The 26,770-nt window shown below is 40.4% G+C and overlaps 1 protein-coding gene across 2 annotated transcripts in view; it reads left to right on the forward strand.

The window, feature by feature from the left end:
* Positions 1 to 267: 267 nt before the first annotated feature.
* Positions 268 to 26,770, forward strand: part of PSMC4 (proteasome 26S subunit, ATPase 4) — a 51,445-nt gene continuing 24,942 nt past the window's right edge. Inside the window, exons 1-2 of one of the 2 annotated variants that reach the window (XM_085872354.1) lie at positions 268 to 463; positions 634 to 732. In XM_085872354.1, the coding sequence (XP_085728480.1) occupies positions 431 to 463; positions 634 to 732 (132 nt within the window). In that variant the 5' untranslated portion in view covers positions 268 to 430. The remainder of the gene's footprint in view (positions 464 to 633; positions 733 to 26,770) is intronic. The other variant, XM_085872356.1, reaches the window with a different exon arrangement.

Here is a 26,770-nt window from a genome sequence, read left to right on the forward strand (position 1 = left end):
AACGGTTATTAATTTATTATCGCGCAGTATTTGTTTATATCGTGTGTTTTATATGGAGTTTGCCTCATTTATAGATTCACTGTTTGTGCGATTGATAAAGTTCAAATGTGGTTTTTCTTGCCGTATTTGCGTCACTCATAAGTCCCTCGGACTTGATGACGCTTTGGACGTAGTGACGTACGTACTTCCGGCTTGGTGGGTTGAATCTCTGGGGTAGCTGAACGCCGTGACGCATTTTCACGTGATGACGCAATTTAACGTGGTGACGTATTTTAACGTTATGACGCACTTCCGGCTTGGTGGGTTGAATCGCCGGGGAAGCTGAACGCCGTGACGCATTTTCACGTGATGACGAAAATTAACGTGGTGACGTATTTTTAACGTTATGACGCACTTCCTGCTGGTGAATCTTCCGGCGTGACTGGGCGCGATGGAGGGATCTCCAGTGTTGGTTGAACGAACAGTAAGAAGGCCTCTGGTTGCTTGGTTTAACATCTTTCCGATGTGATAAAGTACATTGATATATTTACATGTTTTGTTTTTAATCGTTATGTAAACGTATGCTGAGGTTTGGATATCTCACCAAACGCCATTGGCTCGTTTTCCTCACTTCATGAAATGCCCTTTCGACAGGAGGAGGTTGCCGTGGTGTCTGACTCCCGCCCGCAGACTTGTCTTTCCCTTCTTTCCTCGGAGCCCGAGGATTTGGAAGATTTATACATTAAGTACAAGGTGATGGACGTTGTGAAGCTTTTAAACTTTAACGTTTTTGAAGGTGCCCCTTGTGCCCCTTTTTTTGAAGGTGCCCAGCAGATGTTATTTTTTTCAATGATTATTATACTATCTTTTGGTGAATAGATCGAGTTTTTTTTTTTTTTTGAATCAAAACTTATTCCCACAAAAAGAACGACGTTAAAAACGATGTATTGTGGGCCGGGGTCCGGTGGGAATAGACGACCACGAGGTGGAGCAGTGGAGTCATCTCCCACCGAACACACCGGAATTTAGGTCGTGACTCTCGGATAAGTCCGAGAGTTCACGTTCCCTTAGCGGACCGTGGTCGCCAATATTTCGATGGCGTGGGGTAGGGTTAATTGCCTAATTTCAATATACCTAAATACCCACGTCATCCAACTACCGGGGAAAACCACACCCTCGGGCAGAACGGACCGTTTACTGAGCCCGATCTGGGTCTAAACCGAGCGGGGGTTACCAAGATCTGTCGGTCCAAATGAACAATTTACGGCACGAACGGCCTTACTAATTCTCAAACCCGCACGGTGCTGGGTCAATGGGAGAAAGCACAGAAAACGAGCTGGTACATTTAACAGGGGTTTATTTATAACCAATAATCAGAAAGGGGAGGGGAAGCACAAAAAGAGCAGAGTTATCTGAATAAAAGAAATACAATTTACAAGGACCGAAAAGCACGTAACAGTTTCTACTTGCAGGACGGCGCCGCACACGCACACGCACACACACACACACACACACACACACACACGCTGGACCCCGTGGGTATATTTTCGGTAGAGCTGGGCCGGGTTACCTTCCCGCCTTGTGCAGTCACACTGACTCCGAGCCACCACAGTGGGACTCGAACCCACAACCCGAAGTTCACGACCCACGAACGAGATCAAGCCACCACTCCCGCAGACGCTCAGCCGTCGCCATGATCACTCCAGACACTAGGCAGTCACCTCGATCACTCCTCTTCCATCACCACCACCACCACCGCAAACGACCGCAGACCACTCGAACCACGACCGCAGACCACTCGAACCACGACCGCAGACCAAGCCAATCGCCACAATCACTGCTCTACTCTCTTGAGGTCGGAGCGGTTTCTATCCTCGCCACTCGCCTCCTGATTGGACGGTCCCATCGTACGATCCGCTGGCCGTCCCTCATTGGACAGGCCCACAGTAGACGGGGCAACTCCCACCTTTCTGGGGCGGAGTCGGATCTGAGGTGATGGAGGGGCCGCCCATGCCTTCAGCCAAAAACACCTGGGCAATGGCGACCAGGTTGAGTGAGGGTGGTGTCGTTGTTGTTGTTTTAAAAACCGAACTAAAAATAACTCGTAGTGCACGCACAAAATTCCCATTAGACAGAAGGAGGGATTCTAACTATAAACATATACTTATCGAAATAACTAAGCTACGGGGACTGCTGTCTGTTTGTGTGTAAATGGCTTCCAAATCCATAACAGTATTTCAAGACTGCCCATATATTACTACACAGGATGATGATCTATCTATAATTCCAGCAACGTGTGTGTGTGTGTGTGTGTGTGTGTGTGTGTGTGTGTGTGTGTGTGTGTGTGTGTGTGTGTGTGTGTGTGTGTGTGTGTGTGTGTGTGTGACCGCTGTTTCTTGACAACCACTGGTCTGATCTAATTGAAACTTGCCAGGTATATTGTTGGGGACCTGAGGATGTGCCTTTTCAAGGTTTGATATTAATCGGACAAGTGGTTCCCAAGTTATGGCCATTTATTTACCAAACCAATGACAAGACACGTTGTTGTGTGGGCATGGCCGATGAGGAAGGGAAGCTCAGCCGCGTTCCCCATTACGGGTTACAACGTACGGGCTTCCGGAGAGTGATGACTACGTGTATTCTCATAATTTCTCGATTTCTTATGCGCATTTATACATAAACACTATGCCCCAACTTATGATCGTTTTCATATTAGACGGTGCATAAATTTCGGTAACATCAGAGTGAGCTGGTGTGCTCCGAACCAGGAAGTAATTTTTTTCTCTCTCCTCTTCTCTTTTTGGTTTTCCTTGCCACGACTTGCCTTGCCTTGCCTTGCGCTAATTGAATATTTGGGCATTAAAACTAAATTGCGAATAATCGTAGCTGCGAATAATATGCGAACTTCCGGGCCACGCACGTACGGGCACGCAAGAGCGAAGAAACGGCCTGTGTGGTTGTTGTTTTGTTGCCCGCGGTTTGAATATTTATTGATTAATTAGGGTAACCTGTGAGTACAGGGTACCCTATTGTTTTCCTTCTGTTTATTAGGGTACCCTGTGAGTACAGGGTACCCTATTGTTTTTCTTATGTTTATTAGGGTACCCTGTGAGTACAGGGTACCCTATTGTTTTTCTTCTGTTTATTATTATTACGCATTATTATTATTTTTATTAGGGTATCCAGTCAAATGGACTGGATAACCTATTGTTTTTCTTCTGTTTATTATTTGGGTACCCTGTGAGTACAGGGTACCCTATTGTTTTTCTTCTGTTTATTTATTATTATTTTTAGAGTATCCAGTCAAATGGACTGGATAACCTATTGTTTTTCTTCTGTTTATTAGGGCTTCAAGCAAGTGCTGAAGCCCTATTGAATTCGTTAGTATTATTATTAGGGCTTCAAGCAAGTGCTGAAGCCCTATTGAATTCGTTAGTATTATTATTATTAGGGTACCCTGTGAGTACAGGGTACCCTATTGTTTTTCTTCTGTTTATTATTATTACGCATTATTATTATTATTTTTCCGCCGGCATTTTGCACCCTTTTTCGCTTTAAAAATCATTTTCTCTGGGACACTAAGTCCGATCGACAGGAAATTTTCACCATAGTATGTATCTTTTTTGATAGCACAATCACGTTATAATTATGACGTCATTAGTCACGTGGTACGGTCGCCATCTTGAAAAAAGCGATAAACTTTGGACATCTGTATCTCGGAAACCGTGCAATGGAAAAATTTTTCGTTTGATACATTTTACTAAGCTCCCTATGGGGAACACGTGTGATTTTTCGTGATGTCATAGGTGAAGCGATATACCGGTGAAAATTCGTCAAGTAGAACGCTGTATAGGAAAAATCTGAAAAATTTTGAGCATCATCTACGCCTAAAATCACCGACGAAAATGTTTTTCTTGACGTCATTGATGACGTATTTCGGCCGCCATCTTGTTTTTTAGTGTTTTTTTAAAAAAATCTTCTTCTCCAGAACGGCTGTGCAGATTGAGGCGAAACTTTACAGGCACATTCCCCCTGAGGTCCTCTTTCAAGTTTGTTAATTTGTTGTTGATACGTCACATGGTTTGGCGGCCATCTTGAAAAAACCCTAAAACCTTCAAACATCTTCTTCTCCAGAAGCGCTCGTCCAATGAAGGCGAGATTTCAGAACTATATTCGGGACATGTATGCAATGCAAGTTTGTTAATTTCGAAGTGATAGGTCACATGGTTTGGCCGCCATGTTGGATTTAAGAAAAATATTAAATAATGTTTTCTCTGGAATTTCATAAGCCATCGAAGCGAAAATTTGCAAGTGCCTTCCTCCCTCAACTCTGCATACATGGTAAAAATTTTTTTACCTCAGAAGTCACATGATTTGGCGGCCATCTTGGATAGAAAAATAGACCTTATCCGATTTACACGAAACTTTACACACTTGTTCGGGTCGACGATGGAAAGCAGAATTTAAATTTATGATATCATAGGTCACAAGGTTCGGCAGCCATCTTGGATTGAAAATGAATAAATTTTAAAAATCTTCTTCTCCAGAAGAGCAACACAGATTAAGACGAAAGTTCACACATATATTCCCCATGACGTCCTTTCTCAAGTTTGTTAATTTCTTCTTGATCGGTCACATGGTTTGGCGGCCATCTTGAAAAAACCCTAAAACCTTCAAACATCTTCTTCTCCAGAAGCGCTGGTCCGAGGAAGGGGAGATTTCAGAATTATATTCGGGACAGGAAGGCGATATAAGTTTGTTAATTTCGAATTGATGTCACATGGTTTGGCCGCCATATTGGATTGAAGAAAAATATTAAATAATGTTTTCTCTGGAACCGCTTAACCAAACGAATCGAAAATTTGTAATTATCATCGAGAGGGCAGTATGCACGCATGGTAAACATTATGACGTCACACATCACATGGTTTGGCGGCCATCTTGGATAGAAAAACGCACCTTTACCGATTTACACGAAACTTCACAAACGTGTTTCAATACCAAGTTGGATGCAGAATATAAACTTGTGATGTCATAGGTCACATGGTTCGTCAGCCATCTTGGATTGAAAAATAATATCTTTAAACACCTTTTTCTCCGAAACCACTGAACAGATCCAGGCGAAACTCCACCACTATGACCGCCTCTCCATGACGAATAAAAAGTTCTCACCCCCTTTTGAAGTACGACGCAACGTTTGGCAGCCATAGTGGATTGAAGGAAAAATATTAATTAATGTTTACTCTGGAACAACTGCATCAAGCAATGTGAAACATCAGCTTTATGGTGCAACAGTCATGCGGAATGAGGGTTTGAAATTTCAACGGGATCGGGCTCAGGGTTTGGCAGCCATGTTGGTTTTAAGAAAAATATTAAATAATGTTTTCTCTGGAACTGCTTAACCAAGCGAAGCGAAAATTTGCACTTATCGTCTCCAATCGTGTTTGCACATGTGGTGAAAATTATGACATCACGAGTCACATGGTTTGGCCGCCATCTTGGATTTAAGGATAAATATTAATGTTTACTCTGGAACCGCTGCTTCTATATATACGAAACTTCAGATTTGTAATTTTGCCGACATGCGAAACAAAACTTTAAAATTTCAACCTGATCGGTCACACGGTTTGGCAGCCAGAATTATTTAATTATTTGAATCTGTTCACCAGTAATAAGGAAATTGAACGCTTTGTGCTGCCCGGTTCGTAACTCGTCTGTTCCGCGCCGTCTCGAAGCAGGCCAGTGTTTGTATCACTTTTAAATAATGTTTTCTCTGGCACCGCTTATCCGATAAATGCGAAACTTTGCGACTATGATTTAAGTCTCACGTTGTGTCAGTTGTGTCAAAGGCGGACGGACTGGGTACCCGGTCATCACTGCCAGCAGTTATAAAGTGGCAGTTCTAGTTGTTGTTATTATTATTATTATTATTATTATTATTATTATTATTATTAACGGCGTTTTTATGTTCTACTGACCGATTTTGTGGCGGATCTCGAGGGAAAACTGTCGGATGAAATTCAACGAAACTTTACAGGATTATTACTCACCACCTGAAGTTTATACTATGAAACATTTGATGACGTAGGTCACGTGGTATGGCGGCCATATTGGATTTTATCCAAAACCTAAAAACATCTTCTTCTCCAGAAGGGATAATCAGACAGCCTCAATCTTTTGCACACATTTGCTAAGTTGCTTGGGAATGTAAAGTTGTTAATTTGGTTGAAATCGTTATTTAATTTATATGATTTTAAATGATGCCGATTCGCCTCATTAAATATGCAAAATATGCAAATGAGAGTTGAAAAAATTTAATGACATATTTAGATAGTACATAAACAGGGGACTCCCAATATATTTATACGATGTCTGTATTTGACCCCAGTGAGCCCCCAGCGCCCCCCAAAGTTGAAAATGACCCATTTTTTAAATGTCATACAATGAAAACAACGCTTGGATGAAATTCAAAGAAACTTATCAATTTAATTACTCTCCACCTGATGTTTATACTTTAAAAATTTTGATGACGTAGGTCACGTGGTCTGGCGGCCATATTGGATTTTATCCAAAACCTAAAAACATCTTCTTCTCCAGAAGGGATAATCTGACAGCCTCAATCTTTTGCACACATTTGCTAACTTCGATCTTAATGTGAATTTGTTAATTTCGTCAAAATCGTTACATAATTAATATGATTTAAAATGATGCCGATTCGCCTCTTTAAATATGCAAAATATGCAAATGAGAGTTGAAAAAATTTAATGACAGATTTAGATAGCACATAAACAGGGGACTCCCAATATATTTATACTATGTCTGTATTTGACCCCAGTGAGCCCCCAGAGCCCCCCAAAGTTGAAAATGACCAATTTTTGAAATGTCATAAAATGAAAACAACGCTTGGATGAAATTCAATGAAACTTATGCATTGAATAACTCTCCACCTGAAGTTTATACTTTGAAAATTTTGATGACGTAGGTCACGTGGTCTGGCGGCCATATTGGATTTTCTCCAAAACCTAAAAACATCTTCTTCTCCAGAAGGGGTAATACGACAGCCTCAAACTTTTGCACACATTTGCAAGGTCCCATTGGAATGTTAAGTTGTTAATTTCGTCAAAATCGTTACATAATTTATATGATTAAAATGATGCCGATTCGCCTCATTAAATATGCCAAATATGCAAATGAGAGTTGAAAAAATTTAATGACAGATTCTGATAGGCCTTGAAGAGGGGACTCCAAATATGTTTACGCTATGTCTGTATTTTACCCCAGTGAGGCCCCAGAGCCCCCCAAAGTTTAAAATCACCCATTTTTGACATGTCCTAAAATGAAAACCAAAGAAGATAGACAAAAAGTGACCACAAACTCTGGAAGATATTTTCACGTTCTACAAGTTCGCCATTTACATTAATATGCAAATGTGGAGTTATTGGACTTTTTTGGGGACTTGAAAATTTGTCCAGCCTCGATTTGTCCAATGTGAAGTTTCTTTCTCTATCATGTATTGCTATGGGCTTTTCAATCCTTCATTGATATAACTTGAGGGACCCCGTAGCTGGGCCACATTGCAGACTTGAACTAACTTTCTAACTCGGAAAACCCATATCATGTGACAGGGTGATGGTGTTGAAATTTGTTAAAATGGAGGCACGCCTTGAAGCCCGGGATTACTGGTTTACCAGTTTTAATTATTATTAGGGTATCCAGTCAAATGGACTGGATAACCTATTGTTTTTCTTCTGTTTATTATTATTATTAGGGTACCCTATTGTTTTTCTTCTGTTTATTTATTATTTTTATTTATTCTTTTTCTTTTTCCGCCGGCATTTTGCACCCTTTTTCGCTTTAAAAATCATTTTCTCTGGGATACTAAGTCCGATCGACACAAAATTTTCACCACAGTATGTATCTTTTTTGATAGCACAATCACGTTATAATTATGACGTCATTGGTCATGTGGTGCGGGCGCCATCTTGAAAAAAACGATAAACTTTGGACCTCTGTATCTCAGAAACCCTGCAATGGAAAATTTTTTCGTTTGATACATTTTACTAAGCTCCCTATGGGGAACACGTGTGATTTTTCGTGACGTCATAGGTGAAGCGATATACCGGTGAAAATTCGTCAAGTAGAACGCCATATAGGAAAAATCTGAAAAATTCTGAGCATCATCTACGCCTATAATCACTGACGAAAATGTTTTTCTTGACGTCATCGATGACGTAATTCGGCCGCCATCTTGTTTTTTAGTGTTTTTTTTAAAAAATCTTCTTCTCCAGAAGGGCTGGACAGATTAAGGCGAAACTTTACAAGTACATTCCCCCTGATGTCCTCTTTCAAGTTTGTTAATTTGTTGTTGATACGTCACATGGTTTGGCGGCCATCTTGAAAAAACCCTAAAACCTTCAAACATCTTCTTCTCCAGAAGCGCTGGTCCCATGAAGGCGAGATTTCACAAGTATATTCGGGACATGTATGCGATGCAAGTTTGTTAATTTCTAAGTGATAGGTCACATGGTTTGGCCGCCATGTTGGATTTAAGAAAAATATTAAATAATGTTTTCTCTGGTATTTCATAAGCCATCGAAGCGAAAATTTGCAATTGCCTTCCTCCCTCAAGTCTGCATACATGGTAAAAATTTTTTACCTCAGAAGTCACATGGTTTGGCGGCCATCTTGGATAGAAAAATAGACCTTATCCGATTTTCACGAAACTTCACAGACTTTTTCGGGTCGACGATGGAAAGCAGAATTTAAATTTATGATATCATAGGTCACAAGGTTCGGCAGCCATCTTGGATTGAAAATGAATAAATTTTAAAAATCTTCTTCTCCAGAATGGCAAAATAGATTAAGACAAAACTTCACACATATATTCCCCATGAAGTCCTTTCTCAAGTTTGTTAATTTCTTCTTGATCGGTCACATGGTTTGGCGGCCATCTTGAAAAAACCCTAAAACCTTCAAACATCTTCTTCTCCAGAAGCGCTGGTCCAATGAAGTCGAGATTTCAGAACTATATTCGTGACATGTATGCGATGCAAGTTTGTTAATTTCGAAGTGATAGGTCACATGGTTTGGCCGCCATGTTGGATTTAAGAAAAATATTAAATAATGTTTTCTCTGGTATTTCATAAGCCATCGAAGCGAAAATTTGCAAGTGCCTTCCTCGCTCAAGTCTGCATACATGGTAAAAAAATTTTACATCAGAAGTCACATGGTTTGGCGGCCATCTTGGATAGAAAAATAGACTTGATCCGATTTACACGAAACTTCACACACTTGTTCGTGTCGACGATGGAAAGCAGAATTTAAATTTATGCTATCATAGGTCACAAGGTTCGGCAGCCATCTTGGATTGAAAATGAATAAATTTTAAAAATCTTCTTCTCCAGAAGGGCAAGACAGATGAAGACGAAACTTCACACGTATATTCCCCATGAGGTCCTTTCTCAAGTTTGTTAATTTCTTCTTGATCCGTCACAAGGTTTGGCGGCCATCTTGAAAAAACTCTAAAACCTTCAAACATCTTCTTCTCCAGAAGCGCTAGTCGGATGAAGGGCAGATTTCAGAACTATATTCGGGACATGTAGGCGATATAAGTTTGTTAATTTCGAATTGATACGTCACATTGTTTGGCCGCCATCTTGGATTTAAGAAAAATATTAAATAATGTTTTCTCTGGAAACGCTTAACCTAACGAATCGAAAGTTTGCAATTATCATCCAGCATCGTATGTGCACGCGTGGTAAAAATTATGATGTCACACGTCACATGGTTTGGCGGCCATCTTGGATAGAATAACGCACCTTTACCGATTGACACGAAACTTCACAAACGTGTTCCAATACCCAGTTGGAAGCAGAATGTAAATTTGTTATGTCATAGGTCACATGGTTCGTCAGCCATCTTGGATTGAAAAATTATATCTTAAAACGTCTTTTTCTCTGAAATGACTGAACAGATCCAGGCGAAACTCCACCACTATGACCGCCTCTCCATGACGAATAAAAAGTTCTCACCCCCTTTTGAGGTACGACGCAACGTTTGGCAGCCATAGTGGATTGAAGGAAAAATATTAATTAATGTTTACTCTGGAACGACTGCATCAATAAATGTGAAACATCACCTTTATGGTGGAACCGTCATGCGGAATGAGGATTTGAAATTTCAACGGGATCGGGCCCAGGGTTTGGCAGCCATGTTGGTTTTAAGAAAAATATTAAATAATGTTTTCTCTGGAAGTGCTTAACGTGGAGAAGCAAAAATTTGCAGTTATCATCCACCATCGTGTTTGCAGACGTGGTGCAAATTGTAACATCACAAGTCACATGGTTTGGCCGCCATCTTGGATTGAAGGATAAATATTCTTCTCCCTTCTCCCAATCATCAGCAAGGTTATGGAATCCATCATTGCTTCAGACATGAAATCCTTCCTCTTCTCCAATGGCTTGATTTCCAATCATCAATTTGGTTTCAGACCAGGTCACTCTACCCTAGATATGCTGCTACTGCTCTCCCATCAATGGATGGAGGTCCTCAATGCCAGACAGGAAATCCGAGCCGTATCCCTGGACATATCACGTGCTTTTGACACAGTCTGGCACCCTGCCCTACTCACCAAACTCTCTTCCCATGGTATTCAAGGCCATCTCCACTCATGGCTCGCAGACTTCCTCTCCTGTCGCAGTCAACGTGTGGCCCTAAATGGAGTTCTTTCATCCCCTCTTCCTGTGCAGGCTGGAGTTCCTCAAGGTAGCGTTCTGGGCCCTGTTCTTTTTCTGGTTTTCATCAATGATCTCTCGGACTCTCTGGAAAATCCTCTATTTCTCTTTGCCGATGACTCCACCCTCTGCCGTACCATCTGTCATCCCTCAGACCGGCAAGCAGCAGCTTCTTCGCTCACTGCAGATCTGGATAAAATCACAAACTGGTCCAACACGTGGAACATGTCTTTCAATCCACACAAATCTCACACTCTCACTATGTCTCTTCGAAAGGACCGTTTACAAAACCCCCCCTCCACTTTCTCAACAATCCTCTGGAAGAAGTCTTTTCTTTCAAGCTTCTGGGTCTCACTATCTGCCATGACCTTTCCTGGGAAAGTCACATTTCCAACCTCGCCTCAAAAGCCAGTCGCCGACTGGGAATCCTCCGTCGTACAAAGTCCTTCCTCGGCCCTCTTGAGCTCCTGACTACTTACAAAGCTTTTGTCCGTAGCCTGATGGAGTACTGCTCTCCCCTCTGGGCTGGTGCTCCTGCCTCCCACCTTTCTCGACTTCACGCTGTCGAAACCAGGGCATTTAAGATCATTGGCATCTCCCGCAATGAAGCTGAGTCTTTGGGCCTCTCACTCAATCACCGCAGGTTGGTCGGTGGTCTTTCTGTCTTCTACCGACTCCTCTCCAGCCTTGCCCCCTGCTCTCTCTGCGATTTGTCCCAACCACATTTGCACAGGGCGCTCAAGGTCCGCCAACAACCCCCTTCTGGTAAAACTACCAAAATCACGAATCACTGCTCATCTTCACTCTTTCATTCCTCTTTTTTCCCGCCTTTGGAATAAACTTCCTCACTCTATTCTTTCCCATTCTTCCCTCCAGGCTTTCAAAACAGCTGTTCACCACCACCTCTTATCTTCCCCCATCCAAATCCTCGATCTTTTCTACCCCCGATAATCCACCCAAGCCCACTTCCTTCAATTCTCCTGCTTTCCTTCCTGAAAGTCCCTGTAATGTCCATCTTCTCCTCGCCATGTTCCCCGTCCCATCCCCATCCCTCTCCCTTCCACAGTTCACCTGTGTCTGTTCCCCAATGTTTTGTCCCTTCCACTCCCACCCCTCTTGTCTCATGCCTCCTTGCTGTGAGTTGTGTGTTAGCTCTCATACGAGCCTCGACCAAGGTATACAAAAAAAAAAAAAAAAAAAAAAAAAAAAAAATATATATATTAATTAATGTTCACTCTGGAACCACTGCATCTATACATGCGAAACTTGACATTTATAATTCAGGCGACATGCGAAACAAAAGTTTAAAATTTCAACCTGATCGGTCACGCGGTTTGGGAACCAGAATTATTTAATTATTTGAATCTGGAAGCCAGTAATAACGAAATTGAACGCTTTGTGCTGCCCGGTTCGTAACTCGTCTGTTCCGCGCCGTTTCGAAACAGGCCTGTGTTTGTATCACCATTAAATAATGTTTTCTCTGGCTCACCATTAAATAATGACACGTAGGCGATATAAGTTTGTTAATTTCGAATTGATACGTTAGACGGTTTGGCCGCCATCTTGGATTTAAGAAAAATATTAAATAATGTTTTCTCTGGAACCGCTGAACCAAACGAATCGAAAATTTCTAATTATCATCTACCATCGTGTATGCACGCATGGTAAAAATTATGACATCACACGTCACATGGTTTGGCGGCCATCTTGGATAGAAAAACGAACCTTTACCGATTAACACGAAACTTTACAAACGTGTTCCAATACCCAGTTGGAAGCAGAATATAAATTTCTGATGTCATAGGTCACATGGTTCGTCAGCCATCTTGGATTGAAAATGAATACATTTTAAAAATCTTCTTCTCCAGAAGGGCAAGACAGATGAAGACGAAACTTCACACATATATTCCCCATGAGGTCCTTTCTCAAGTTTGTTAATTTGTTCTTGATCGGTCACATGGTTTGGCGGCCATCTTGAAAAAACCCGAAAACCTTAAAACATCTTCTTCTCCAGAAGCGCTGGTCGGATGAAGGGGAGATTTCAGAACTATATTCGGGACACGTAGGCGATATAAGTTTGTTAATTTCGAATTGATACGTTAGACGGTTTGGCCGCCATCTTGGATTTAAGAAAAATCTTAAATAATGTTTTCTCTGGAACCGCTGAACCAAACGAATCGAAAATTTTTAATTATCATCTACCATCGTGTATGCACGCATGGTAAAAATTATGACATCACACGTCACATGGTTTGGCGGCCATCTTGGATAGAAAAACGCACCTTTACCGATTAACACGAAACTTTACAAACGTGTTCCAATACCCAGTTGGAAGCAGAATATAAATTTCTGATGTCATAGGTCACATGGTTCGTCAGCCATCTTGGATTGAAAATGAATAAATTTTAAAAATCTTCTTCTCCAGAAAGGCAAGACAGATTAAGCCGAAACTTCACACATATATTCCCCATGAGGTCCTTTCTCAAGTTTGTTAATTTGTTCTTGATTGGTCACATGGTTTGGCGGCCATCTTGAATTTACCTTAAAACCTTCAAACATCTTCTTCTCCAGAACACCTGATCTGATCAAGGGGAAACTTCACACCCCTATTGCACATGAGTAGGGAATACAAGTTTGTTAATTTCTAATTGATAGGTCACATGGTTTGGCAGCCATGTTGAATTTAAGAAAAATATTAAATAATGTTTTCTCTGGAACTGCTTAACCTATCGAAGCGAAAATTTGCGTCTGTCATCCTCCATGATATCTGCATACATGGTAAAAATTATGAGGTCACAAGTCACATGGTTTGGCCGCCATCTTAGATTGAAGGATAAATATTAATTCATGTTTACTCTGGAACCACTACTTCTATATATGCGAAACTTCATATTTATAATTTAGGCGACATGTGAAACAAAAGTTTAAAATTTCAACCTGATCGGTCGTGTGGTTTGGCAGCCAGAATTATTTAATTATTTGAATCTGGAAGCCAGTAATAACGAAATTGAATGCTTTGTGCTGCCCGGTTCGTAACTCGTCTGTTCCGCTCCCTCTCGAAGCAGGCCTGTGTTTGTATCACTATTAAATAATGTTTTCTCTGGCAACGCTTATCCTTTCAATGCGAAAATTGCGACTATGATTTAAGTCTCACGTTGAGTCAAAGGCGGACGCGGACTGGGTACCCGGTCATCACTGCCAGCAGTTATAAAGTGGCAGTTCTAGTTATTATTATTAGGGTATCCAGTCAAATGGACTGGATAACCTATTGTTTTTCTTCTGTTTATTAGGGTACCCTGTGAGTACAGGGTACCCTATTGTTTTTCTTCTGTTTATTTATTATTATTTTTATTTATTCTTTTTCTTTTTCCGCCGGCATTTTGCACCCTTTTTCGCTTTAAAAATCATTTTCTCTGGGATACTAAGTCCGATCGACACAAAATTTTCACCACAGTATGTATCTTTTTTGATAGCACAATCACGTTATAATTATGACGTCATTGGTCATGTGGTGCGGGCGCCATCTTGAAAAAAACGATAAACTTTGGACCTCTGTATCTCAGAAACCCTGCAATGGAAAAATTTTTCGTTTGATACATTTTACTAAGCTCCCTATGGGGAACACGTGTGATTTTTCGTGACGTCATAGGTGAAGCGATATACCGGTGAAAATTCGTCAAGTAGAACGCCATATAGGAAAAATCTGAAAAATTCTGAGCATCATCTACGCCTAAAATCACTGACGAAAATGTTTTTCTTGACGTCATCGATGACGTAATTCGGCCGCCATCTTGTTTTTTAGTGTTTTTTAAAAAATCTTCTTCTCCAGAAGGGCTGGACAGATGAAGGCGAAACTTTACACGTACATTCCCCCTGATGTCCTCTTTCAAGTTTGTTAATTTGTTGTTGATACGTCACATGGTTTGGCGGCCATCTTGAAAAAACCCTAAAACCTTCAAACATCTTCTTCTCCAGAAGCGCTGGTCCCATGAAGGCGAGATTTCACAAGTATATTCGTGACATGTATGCGATGCAAGTTTGTTAATTTCTAAGTGATAGGTCACATGGTTTGGCCGCCATGTTGGATTTAAGAAAAATATTAAATAATGTTTTCTCTGGTATTTCATAAGCCATCGAAGCGAAAATTTGCAAGTGCCTTCCTCCCTCAAGTCTGCATATATGGTAAAAAATTTTACCTCAGAAGTCACATGGTTTGGCGGCCATCTTGGATAGAAAAATAGACTTTATCCGATTTACACGAAACTTCACACACTTATTCGGGTCGACGATGGAAAGCAGAATTTAAATTTATGATATCATAGGTCACAAGGTTCGGCAGCCATCTTGGATTGAAAATGAATAAATTTAAAAAATCTTCTTCTCCAGAAGGGCAAGACAGATTAAGACGAAACTTCACACATATATTCCCCATGAGGTCCTTTCTCAAGTTTGTTAATTTGTTCTTGATCGGTCACATGGTTTGGCGGCCATCTTGAAAAAACCCTAAAACCTTCACACATCTTCTTCTCCAGAAGCGCTGGTCCAATGAAGGGGAGATTTCAGAACTATATTCGGGACACGTAGGCGATATAAGTTTGTTAATTTCGAAATGATACGTTAGACGGTTTGGCCGCCATCTTGGATTTAAGAAAAATATTAAATAATGTTTTCTCTGGAACCGCTGAACCAAACGAATCGAAAATTTGTAATTATCATCTACCATCTTGTCTGCACGCATGATAAAAATTATGACATCACACGTCACATGGTTTGGCGGCCATCTTGGATAGAAAAACGCACCTTTACCGATTAACACCAAACTTCACAAACGTGTTCCAATACCCAGTTGGAAGCAGAATCTAAATTTCTGATGTCATAGGTCACATGGTTCGTCAGCCATCTTGGATTGAAAAACAATATCTTCAAACGTCTTTTTCTCTGAAACGGCTAAACAGATCCAGGCGAAACTCGACCACTATGACCGCCTCTCCATGACGAATAAAAAGTTCCCACCCCCTTTTGAGGTACGATGCAACGTTTGGCAGCCATATTGGATTGAAGGAAAAATATTAATTAATGTTTACTCTGGAACTACTGCATCAATAAATGTGAAACATCAAGTTTATGGTGGAACGCTCATGCGGAATGAGGGTTTGAAATTTCAACGCGATCGGGCCCAGGGTTTGGCAGCCATGTTGGTTTTAAGAAAAATATTAAATAATGTTTTCTCTGGAACTGCTTCACCTGGAGAAGCGAAAATTTGCAGTTATCATCCACCATCGTGTTTGCACACGTGGTGCAAATTATGACATCACAAGTCACATGGTTTGGCCACCATCTTGGATTGAAGGATAAATATTAATTAATGTTTACTCTGGAACCGCTGCCTCTATATATGCGAAACTTCAGATTTATAATTCAGGTGACATGCGAAATAAAAGTTTAAAATTTCAACCTGATCGGTCACGCAGTTTGGGAGCCAGAATTATTTAATTATTTGAATCTGGAAGCCAGTAATAACGAAATTGAATGCTTTGTGCTGTCCGGTTCGTAACTCGTCTGTTCCGCGCCGTCTCGAAGCATGCCTGTGTTTGTATCACTATTAAATAATGTTTTCTCTGGCACCGCTTATCCTTTCAATGCGAAACTTTGCGACTGTCATCTGCAGAAAGTCCCATGTTGTATCAAAGGCGGACGGACTGGGTACCCGGTCATCACTGCCAGCAGTTATAAAGTGGCAGTTCTAGTTATTATTATTTTTCTTCCGCCGTAAATTTGCAAAATTTCCAAATTTTTTCACTTTAAATGCCATTTTCTCAGAAATGGTAAGACCAATCGACACAAAATTTTCACCAAATATGTATCTTTTTTGATAGCATACATAATTGATAATTATGACGTCATAGGTCACGTGGTACGGGCGCCATCTTGAAAAAACAGAAAAACTTTGGAGCTCTGTATCTCTGAAATCTTCTAGGGTAAAAAAAATTTCGCTTCATACATTTTAACAAGCTCCCTCTCGGGAATACGTGTGATTTTTCGTGATGTCATCGGTGAAGAGGTATCCCAGTGAAAATTCGTCAAGTAGAACGCCACATGGCAAAAATTTGAAATTTCTTGAGCGTCATCTACACAAAAATTCATCGTAGAAAAAAAATATTTTGTCGTCATCGGTGACGTAATTCGGCCGCCATGTTGTTTTGAAAATTTTTTTTTAAAAAATCTTCTTCTCCAGAAGGGCTGGACAGATTAAGCCGAAACTTTACAGGCACATTCCCCCTGAGGTCCTCTTTCAAGTTTGTTAATTTGTTGTTGATACGTCACATGGTTTGGCGGCCATCTTGAAAAAACCCGAAAACCTTCAAACATCTTCTTCTCCAGAAGCGCTGGTCCCATGAAGGCGAGATTTCACAACTATATTCGGGACATGTATGCATAAGCCATCGAAGCGAAAATTTGCAATTGCCTTCCTCCCTCAAGTCTGCATACATGGTAAAAAATTTTTACCTCAGAAGTCACATGGTTTGGCGGCCATCTTGGATAGAAAAATAGACCTTATCCGATTTTCACGAAACTTCACACACTTGTTCGGGTCGACGATGGAAAGCAGAATTTAAATTTATGATATCATAGGTCACAAGGTTCGGCAGCCATCTTGGATTGAAAATGAATAAATTTTAAAAATCTTCTTCTCCAGAAGGGCAAGACAGATTAAGACAAAACTTCACAGATATATTCCCCATGAGATCCTTTCTCAAGTTTGTTAATTTCTTCTTGATCGGTCACATGGTTTGGCGGCCATCTTGAAAAAACCCTAAAACCTTCAAACATCTTCTTCTCCAGAAGCGCTGTTCCACTGAAGGGGAGATTTCAGAAATATATTCGGGAGAGTAAGGCGATATAAGTTTGTTAATTTCGAATTCATAAGTCACATGGTTTGGCCGCCATCTTGGATTTAAGAAAAATATTAAATAATGTTTTCTCTGGAACCACTTAACCAAACGAATCAAAAATTTGTAATTATCATCGAGAGGGCAGTATGCACGCATGATAAAAATTATGACGTCAGACGTCACATGGTTTGGCGGCCATCTTGGATTGAAAAACGCACCTTTACCGATTAACACGAAACTTCACAAACGTGTTCCAATACCCAGTTGGAAGCAGAATATAAATTTCTGATGTCATAGGTCACATGGTTCGTCAGCCATCTTGGATTGAAAAACAATATCTTCAAACGTCTTTTTCTCTGAAACGGCTGAACAGATCCAGGCGAAACTCCACCACTATGACCGCCTCTCCATGACGAATAAAAAGTTCCCACCCCCTTTTGAGGTACGATGCAACGTTTGGCAGCCATATTGGATTGAAGGAAAAATATTAATTAATGTTTACTCTGGTACTACTGCATCAATAAATGTGAAACGTCACCTTTATGGTGCAACAGTCATGCGGAATGAGGGTTTGAAATTTCAACGGGATCGGGCCCAGGGTTTGGCAGCCATGTTGGTTTTAAGAAAAATATTAAATAATGTTTTCTCTGGAACTGCTTAACCTAGCGAAGCGAAAATTTGCACTTATCTTCTACAATTGTGTTTGCACACGTGGTGAAAATTATGACATCACAAGTCACATGGTTTGGCCGCCATCTTGGATTGAAGGATAAATATTAATTAATGTTTACTCTGGAACCACTGCTTCTATATATACGAAACTTTAAATTTCTAATTTAGCCGACATGAGAAACAAAAGTTTAAAATTTCAACCTGATCGGTCACGCGGTTTGGCAGCCAGAATTATTTATTTATTTGAATCTGTTCGCCAGTAATAAGGAAATTGAACGCTTTTTGCTGCCCGGTTCGCAGCTCTTCAGTCCCACGCCCTATCGAAGCAGGCCTCTGTTTGCATCACTCTTCAATCATGTTTTTTCTGGAACCACTTTCCCCATGAATGCGAAACTTTGCGACTGTCATCTGCAGAAAGTCCCATGTTGTATCAAAGGCGGACGGACTGGGTACCCGGTCATCACTGCCAGCAGTTATAAAGTGGCAGTTCTAGTTAGGGTACCCTGTGAATACAGGGTACCCTATTGTTTTTCTTCTGTTTATTTATTATTATTTTTATTTATTCTTTTTCTTTTTCCGCCGGCATTTTGCACCCTTTTTCGCTTTAAAAATCATTTTCTCTGGGATACTAAGTCCGATCGACACAATTTTCACCACAGTATGTATCTTTTTTGATAGCACAATCACGTTATAATTATGACGTCATTGGTCATGTGGTGCGGGCGCCATCTTGAAAAAAACGATAAACTTTGGACCTCTGTATCTCAGAAACCCTGCAATGGAAAAATTTTTCGTTTGATACATTTTACTAAGCTCCCTATGGGGAACACGTGTGATTTTTCGTGACGTCATAGGTGAAGCGATATACCGGTGAAAATTCGTCAAGTAGAACGCCATATAGGAAAAATCTGAAAAATTCTGAGCATCATCTACGCCAAAAATCACTGACGAAAATGTTTTTCTTGACGTCATCGATGACGTAATTTGGCCGCCATCTTGTTTTTTAGTGTTTTTAAAAAAAATCTTCTTCTCCAGAAGGGCTGGACAGATTAAGGCGAAACTTTACAAGTACATTCCCCCTGATGTCCTCTTTCAAGTTTGTTAATTTGTTGTTGATACGTCACATGGTTTGGCGGCCATCTTGAAAAAACCCTAAAACCTTCAAACATCTTCTTCTCCAGAAGCGCTGGTCCCATGAAGGCGAGATTTCACAAGTATATTCGTGACATGTATGCGATGCAAGTTTGTTAATTTCTAAGTGATAGGTCACATGGTTTGGCCGCCATGTTGGATTTAAGAAAAATATTAAATAATGTTTTCTCTGGTATTTCATAAGCCATCGAAGCGAAAATTTGCAATTGCCTTCCTCCCTCAAGTCTGCATACATGGTAAAAAATTTTTACCTCAGAAGTCACATGGTTTGGCGGCCATCTTGGATAGAAAAATAGACCTTATCCGATTTTCACGAAACTTCACACACTTGTTCGGGTCGACGATGGAAAGCAGAATTTAAATTTATGATATCATGGGTCACAAGGTTCGGCAGCCATCTTGGATTGAAAATGAATAAATTTTAAAAATCTTCTTCTCCAGAAGGGCAAGATAGATTAAGACAAAACATCACACATATATTCCCCATGAGGTCCTTTCTCAAGTTTGTTAATTTGTTCTTGATCGGTCACATGGTTTGGCGGCCATCTTGAAAAAACCCGAAAACCTTCAAACATCTTCTTCTCCAGAAGCGCTGGCCCAATGAAGGGGAGATTTCAGAACTGTATTCGGGACAGGAAGGCGATATAAGTTTGTTAATTTCGAATTGATAAGTCACATGGTTTGGCCGCCATCTTGGATTTAAGAAAAATATTAAATAATGTTTTCTCTGGAACCGCTTAACCAAACGAATCGAAAATTTGTAATTATCATCGAGAGGGCAGTATGCACGCATGGTAAAAATTATGACATCACACGTCACATGGTTTGGCGGCCATCTTGGATAGAAAAACGCACCTTTACCGATTAACAGGAAACTTCACAAACGTGTTCCAATACCCAGTTGGAAGCAGAATATAAATTTCTGATGTCATAGGTCACATGGTTCGTCAGCCATCTTGGATTGAAAAACAATATCTTCAAACGTCTTTTTCTCTGAAACGGCTGAACAGATCCAGGGGAAACTCCACCACTATGACCGCCTCTCCATGCCGAATAAAAAGTTCTCACCCTCTTTTGAGGTACGACGCAACGTTTGGCAGCCATAGTGGATTGAAGGAAAAATATTAATTAATATTTACTCTGGAACTACTGCATCAATAAATATGAAACATCACCTTTATGGTGGAACGCGCATGCGGAATGAGGGTTTGAAATTTCAACGGGATCGGGCCCAGGGTTTGGCAGCCATGTTGGTTTTAAGAAAAATATTAAATAATGTTTTCTCTGGAACTGCTTAACCTGGCGAAGCGAAAATTTGCACTTATCGTCTCCGATCCTGTTTGCAGATGTGGTGAAAATTATGACGTCACAAGTCACATGGTTTGGCCGCCATCTTGGATGAAGGATAAATATTAATTAATGTTTACTCTGGAACCGCTGCTTCTGTATATACGAAACTTCACATTTGAAATTGAGCCGACATGCGAAACAAAAATTTAAAATTTCAACCTGATCGATCACGTGGTTTGGCAGCCAGAATTATTTAATCATTTTAATCTGTTCGCCAGTAATAAGGAAATTGAACGCTTTGTGCTGCCCGGTTCAGCACTCGTCTGTTCTGCGCCGTCGCGAAGCAGGCCTGTGTTTGTATCACCATTAAATCATGTTTTCTCTGGCACCGCTTTTCCGATGAATGCGAAACCTTGCGACGATGATTTAAGTCTCATGTTGTATCAGTTGTGTCAAAGGCGGACACGTTTGGGTACCCGGTCATCACTGCCAGCAGTTATAAAGTGGCAGTTCTAGTTATTATTATTTTTCTTCCGCCGTAAATTTGCAAAATTTCCAATTTTTTTCGCTTTAAATGCCATTTTCTCAGAAATGGTAAGACCAATCGACACAAAATTTTCACCAGATATGTATCTTTTTTGATAGCATACATAATTGATAATTATGACGTCATAGGTCACGTGATACGGGCGCCATCTTGAAAAAACAGATCAACTTTGGACCTCTGTATCTCGGAAACCTTCTAGTGGAAAAAAATTTCGCTTGATACATTTGAACAAGCTCCCTCTCGGGTATACGTGTGATTTTTCGTGACGTCATCAGTGAAGAGGTATCCCAGTAAAAATTCGTCAAGTAGAACGCCACATGGCAAAAATTTGAAATTTCTTGAGCATCATCTACACAAAAATTCATCGTAGAAAAAAAATATTTTGACGTCATCGGTGACGTAATTCGGCCGCCATCTTGTTTTTTGTGTTTTTTTAAAAAAATCTTCTCCAGAACGGCTGTGCAGATTGAGGCGAAACTTTACAGGCACATTCCCCCTGAGGTCCTCTTTCAAGTTTGTTAATTTTTTGTTGATACGTCACATGGTTTGGCGGCCATCTTGAAAAAACCTTAAAACCTTCAAACATCTTCTTCTCCAGAAGCGCTGGTCCAATGAAGGCGAGATTTCAGAACTATATTCGTGACATGTATGCGATGCAAGTTTGTTAATTTCAAAGTGATAGGTCACATGGTTTGGCCGCCATGTTGGATTTAAGAAAAATATTAAATAATGTTTTCTCTGGTATTTCATAAGCCATCAAAGCGAAAATTTGCAAGTGCCTTCCTCCCTCAAGTCTGCATACATGGTAAAAAAAACTTTACCTCAGAAGTCACATGGTTTGGCGGCCATCTTGGATAGAAAAATAGACTTTATCCCATTTACACGAAACTTCACACACTTGTTCGGGTCGACGATGGAAAGCAGAATTTAAATTTATGATATCATAGGTCACAAGGTTCGGCAGCCATCTTGGATTGAAAATGAATAAATTTTAAAAATCTTCTTCTCCAGAAGGGCAAGACAGATGAAGACGAAACTTCACACATATATTCCCCATGAGGTCCTTTCTCAAGTTTGTTAATTTGTTCTTGATCGGTCACATGGTTCGGCGGCCATCTTGAAAAAACCCTAAAACCTTCAAACTTCTTCTCCAGAAGTGCTGGTCGGATGAAGGGGAGATTTCAGAACTATATTCGGGACACGTAGGTGATATAAGTTTGTTAATTTCGAATTGATACGTTATACGGTTTGGCCGCCATCTTGGATTTAAGAAAAATATTAAATAATGTTTTCTCTGGAACCGCTTAACCAAACGAATCGAAAATTTGTAATTATCATCGATAGGGCAGTATGCACGCATGGTAAAAATTATGACATCACACGTCACATGGTTTGGCGGCCATCTTGGATAGAAAAACGCACCTTTACCGATTAACACGAAACTTCACAAACGTGTTCCAATACCCAGTTGGAAGCAGAATGTAAATTTCTGATGTCATAGGTCACATGGTTCGTCAGCCATCTTGGATTGAAAAACAATATCTTCAAACGTCTTTTTCTCTGAAACGGCTGAACAGATCCAGGCGAAACTCCACCACTATGACCGCCTCTCCATGTCGAATAAAAAGTTCTCACCCCCTTTTGAGGTACGACGCAACGTTTGGCAGCCATATTGGATTGAAGGAAAAATATTAATTAATGTTTACTCTTGAACTACTGCATCAATAAATGTGAAACATCAAGTTTATGGTGGAACGCTCATGCGGAATGAGGATTTGAAATTTCAACGGGATCGGGCCCAGGGTTTGGCAGCCATGTTGGTTTTAAGAAAAATATTAAATAATGCTTTCTCTGGAACTGCTTAACCTGGAGAAGCGAAAATTTGCAGTTATCATCCACCATCGTGTTTGCACACGTGGTGCAAATTATGACATCACAAGTCACATGGTTTGGCCGCCATCTTGGATTGAAGGATAAATATTAATTAATGTTTACTCTGGAACCGCTGCCTCTATATATGCGAAACTTCAGATTTATAATTCAGGTGACATGCGAAATAAAAGTTTAAAATTTCAACCTGATCGGTCACGCGGTTTGGGAGCCAGAATTATTTAATTATTTGAATCTGGAAGCCAGTACTAACGAAATTGAACGCTTTGTGCTGCCCGGTTCGTAACTCGTCTGTTCCGCGCCCTCTCGAAGCAGGCCTGTGTTTGTATCACTATTAAATAATGTTTTCTCTGGCACCGCTTATCCTTTCAATGCGAAACTTTGCGACTGTCATCTGCAGAAAGTCCCATGTTGTATCAAAGGCGGACGGACTGGGTACCCGGTCATCACTGCCAGCAGTTATAAAGTGGCAGTTCTAGTTATTATTTTTCCGCCGGCATTTTGCACCCTTTTTCGCTTTAAAAATCATTTTCTCTGGAACACAAATTCCGATCGACAGGAAATTTTCACCATAGTATGTATCTTTTTTGATAGCACAATCACGTTATAATTATGACGTCATTGGTCACGTGGTACGGTCGCCATCTTGAAAAATGCGATAAACTTTGGACATCTGTATCTCGGAAACCGTGCAATGGAAAATTTTTTCGTTTGATACATTTTACTAAGCTCTCTATGGGGAACACGTGTGATTTTTCGTGACGTCATAGGTGAAGCGATATACCGGTGAAAATTCGTCAAGTAGAACGCTGTATAGGAAAAATCTGAAAAATTTTGAGCATCATCTACGCCTAAAATCACCGACGAAAATGTTTTTCTTGACGTCATCGATGACGTATTTCGGCCGCCATCTTGTTTTTTAGTGTTTTTTTTTAAAAAAATCTTCTTCTCCAGAACAGCTGTGCAGATTGAGGCGAATCTTTACAGGCACATTCCCCCTGAGGTCCTCTTTCAAGTTTGTTAATTTGTTGTTGATATGTCACATGGTTTGGCGGCCATCTTGAAAAAACCCTAAAACCCTCAAACATCTTCTTCTCCAGAAGCGCTGGTCCAATGAAGGCGAGATTTCAGAACTATATTCGTGACATGTATGCGACGCAAGTTTGTTAATTTCAAAGTGATAGGTCACATGGTTTGGCCGCCATGTTGGATTTAAGAAAAATATTAAATAATGTTTTCTCTGGTATTTCATAAGCCATCAAAGCGAAAATTTGCAAGTTCCTTCCTCGCTCAACTCTGCATACATGGTAAAAATTTTTTACCTCAGAAGTCACATGGTTTGGCGGCCATCTTGGATAGAAAAATAGACTTTATCCGATTTACACGAAACTTCACACACCTGTTCGGGTCCACAATGGAAAGCAGAATTTAAATTTATGATATCATAGGTCACAAGGTTCGGCAGCCATCTTGGATTGAAAATGAATAAATTTTAAAAATCTTCTTCTCCAGAAGGGCAAGACAGGTCAAGACGAAACTTCACACATATATTCCCCATGAGGTCCTTTCTCAAGTTTGTTAATTTGTTCTTGATCGGTCACATGGTTTGGCGGCCATCTTGAAAAAACCCTAAAACCTTCAAACATCTTCTTCTCCAGAAGCGCTGGTCGGATGAAGGGCAGATTTCAGAAGTATATTCGGGACACGTAGGCGATATAAGTTTGTTAATTTCGAATTGATAAGTCACACGGTTTGGCCGCCATCTTGGATTTAAGAAAAATATTAAATAATGTTTTCTCTGGAACCGCTTGACCTAACGAATCGAAAGTTTGCAATTATCATCTACCATCGTGTGTGCACGTGTGACATCATAATTTTTACCACTCGTCACATAGTTTGGCGGCCATCTTGGATAGAAAAACGCACCTTTTCCGATTAACATGAAACTTCTCACACGTATTCCAATACCCAGTTTGAAGCAGAATATAAACTTGTGATGTCATAGGTCACATGGTTCGTCAGCCATCTTGGATTGAAAAATAATGTCTTAAAACGTCTTTTTCTCTGATACGACTGAACAGATCCAGGCGAAACTCCACCACTATGACCGCCTCTCCATGACGAATAAAAAGTTCTCACCCCCTTTTGAGGTACGACGCAACGTTTGGCAGCCATAGTGGATTGAAGGAATAATATTAATTAATGTTTACTCTGGAACTACTGCATCAATAAATGTGAAACATCACCTTTATGGTGGAACAGTCATGCGGAATGAGGATTTGAAATTTCAACGGGATCGGGCCCAGGGTTTGGCAGCCATGTTGGTTTTAAGAAAAATATTAAATAATGCTTTCTCTGGAACTGCTTAACCTGGAGAAGCGAAAATTTGCAGTTATCATCCACCATCGTGTTTGCACACGTGGTGCAAATTATGACATCACAAGTCACATGGTTTGGCCGCCATCTTGGATTGAAGGATAAATATTAATTAATGTTTACTCTGGAACCGCTGCCTCTATATATGCGAAACTTCAGATTTATAATTCAGGTGACATGCGAAATAAAAGTTTAAAATTTCAACCTGATCGGTCACGCGGTTTGGGAGCCAGAATTATTTAATTATTTGAATCTGGAAGCCAGTACTAACGAAATTGAACGCTTTGTGCTGCCCGGTTCGTAACTCGTCTGTTCCGCGCCCTCTCGAAGCAGGCCTGTGTTTGTATCACTATTAAATAATGTTTTCTCTGGCACCGCTTATCCTTTCAATGCGAAACTTTGCGACTGTCATCTGCAGAAAGTCCCATGTTGTATCAAAGGCGGACGGACTGGGTACCCGGTCATCACTGCCAGCAGTTATAAAGTGGCAGTTCTAGTTATTATTTTTCCGCCGGCATTTTGCACCCTTTTTCGCTTTAAAAATCATTTTCTCTGGAACACAAATTCCGATCGACAGGAAATTTTCACCATAGTATGTATCTTTTTTGATAGCACAATCACGTTATAATTATGACGTCATTGGTCACGTGGTACGGTCGCCATCTTGAAAAATGCGATAAACTTTGGACATCTGTATCTCGGAAACCGTGCAATGGAAAATTTTTTCGTTTGATACATTTTACTAAGCTCTCTATGGGGAACACGTGTGATTTTTCGTGACGTCATAGGTGAAGCGATATACCGGTGAAAATTCGTCAAGTAGAACGCAGTATAGGAAAAATCTGAAAAATTTTGAGCATCATCTACGCCTAAAATCACCGACGAAAATGTTTTTCTTGACGTCATCGATGACGTATTTCGGCCGCCATCTTGTTTTTTAGTGTTTTTTTAAAAAAAAATCTTCTTCTCCAGAACAGCTGTGCAGATTGAGGCGAATCTTTACAGGCACATTCCCCCTGAGGTCCTCTTTCAAGTTTGTTAATTTGTTGTTGATATGTCACATGGTTTGGCGGCCATCTTGAAAAAACCCTAAAACCCTCAAACATCTTCTTCTCCAGAAGCGCTGGTCCAATGAAGGCGAGATTTCAGAACTATATTCGTGACATGTATGCGACGCAAGTTTGTTAATTTCAAAGTGATAGGTCACATGGTTTGGCCGCCATGTTGGATTTAAGAAA

The sequence above is a fragment of the Eptatretus burgeri genome, chromosome 3, assembly GCF_056783735.1.
Source record: "Eptatretus burgeri isolate ZD-2024b chromosome 3, Ebu_testis_v1, whole genome shotgun sequence".
NCBI classification, from domain to species: Eukaryota; Metazoa; Chordata; class Myxini; order Myxiniformes; family Myxinidae; genus Eptatretus; species Eptatretus burgeri.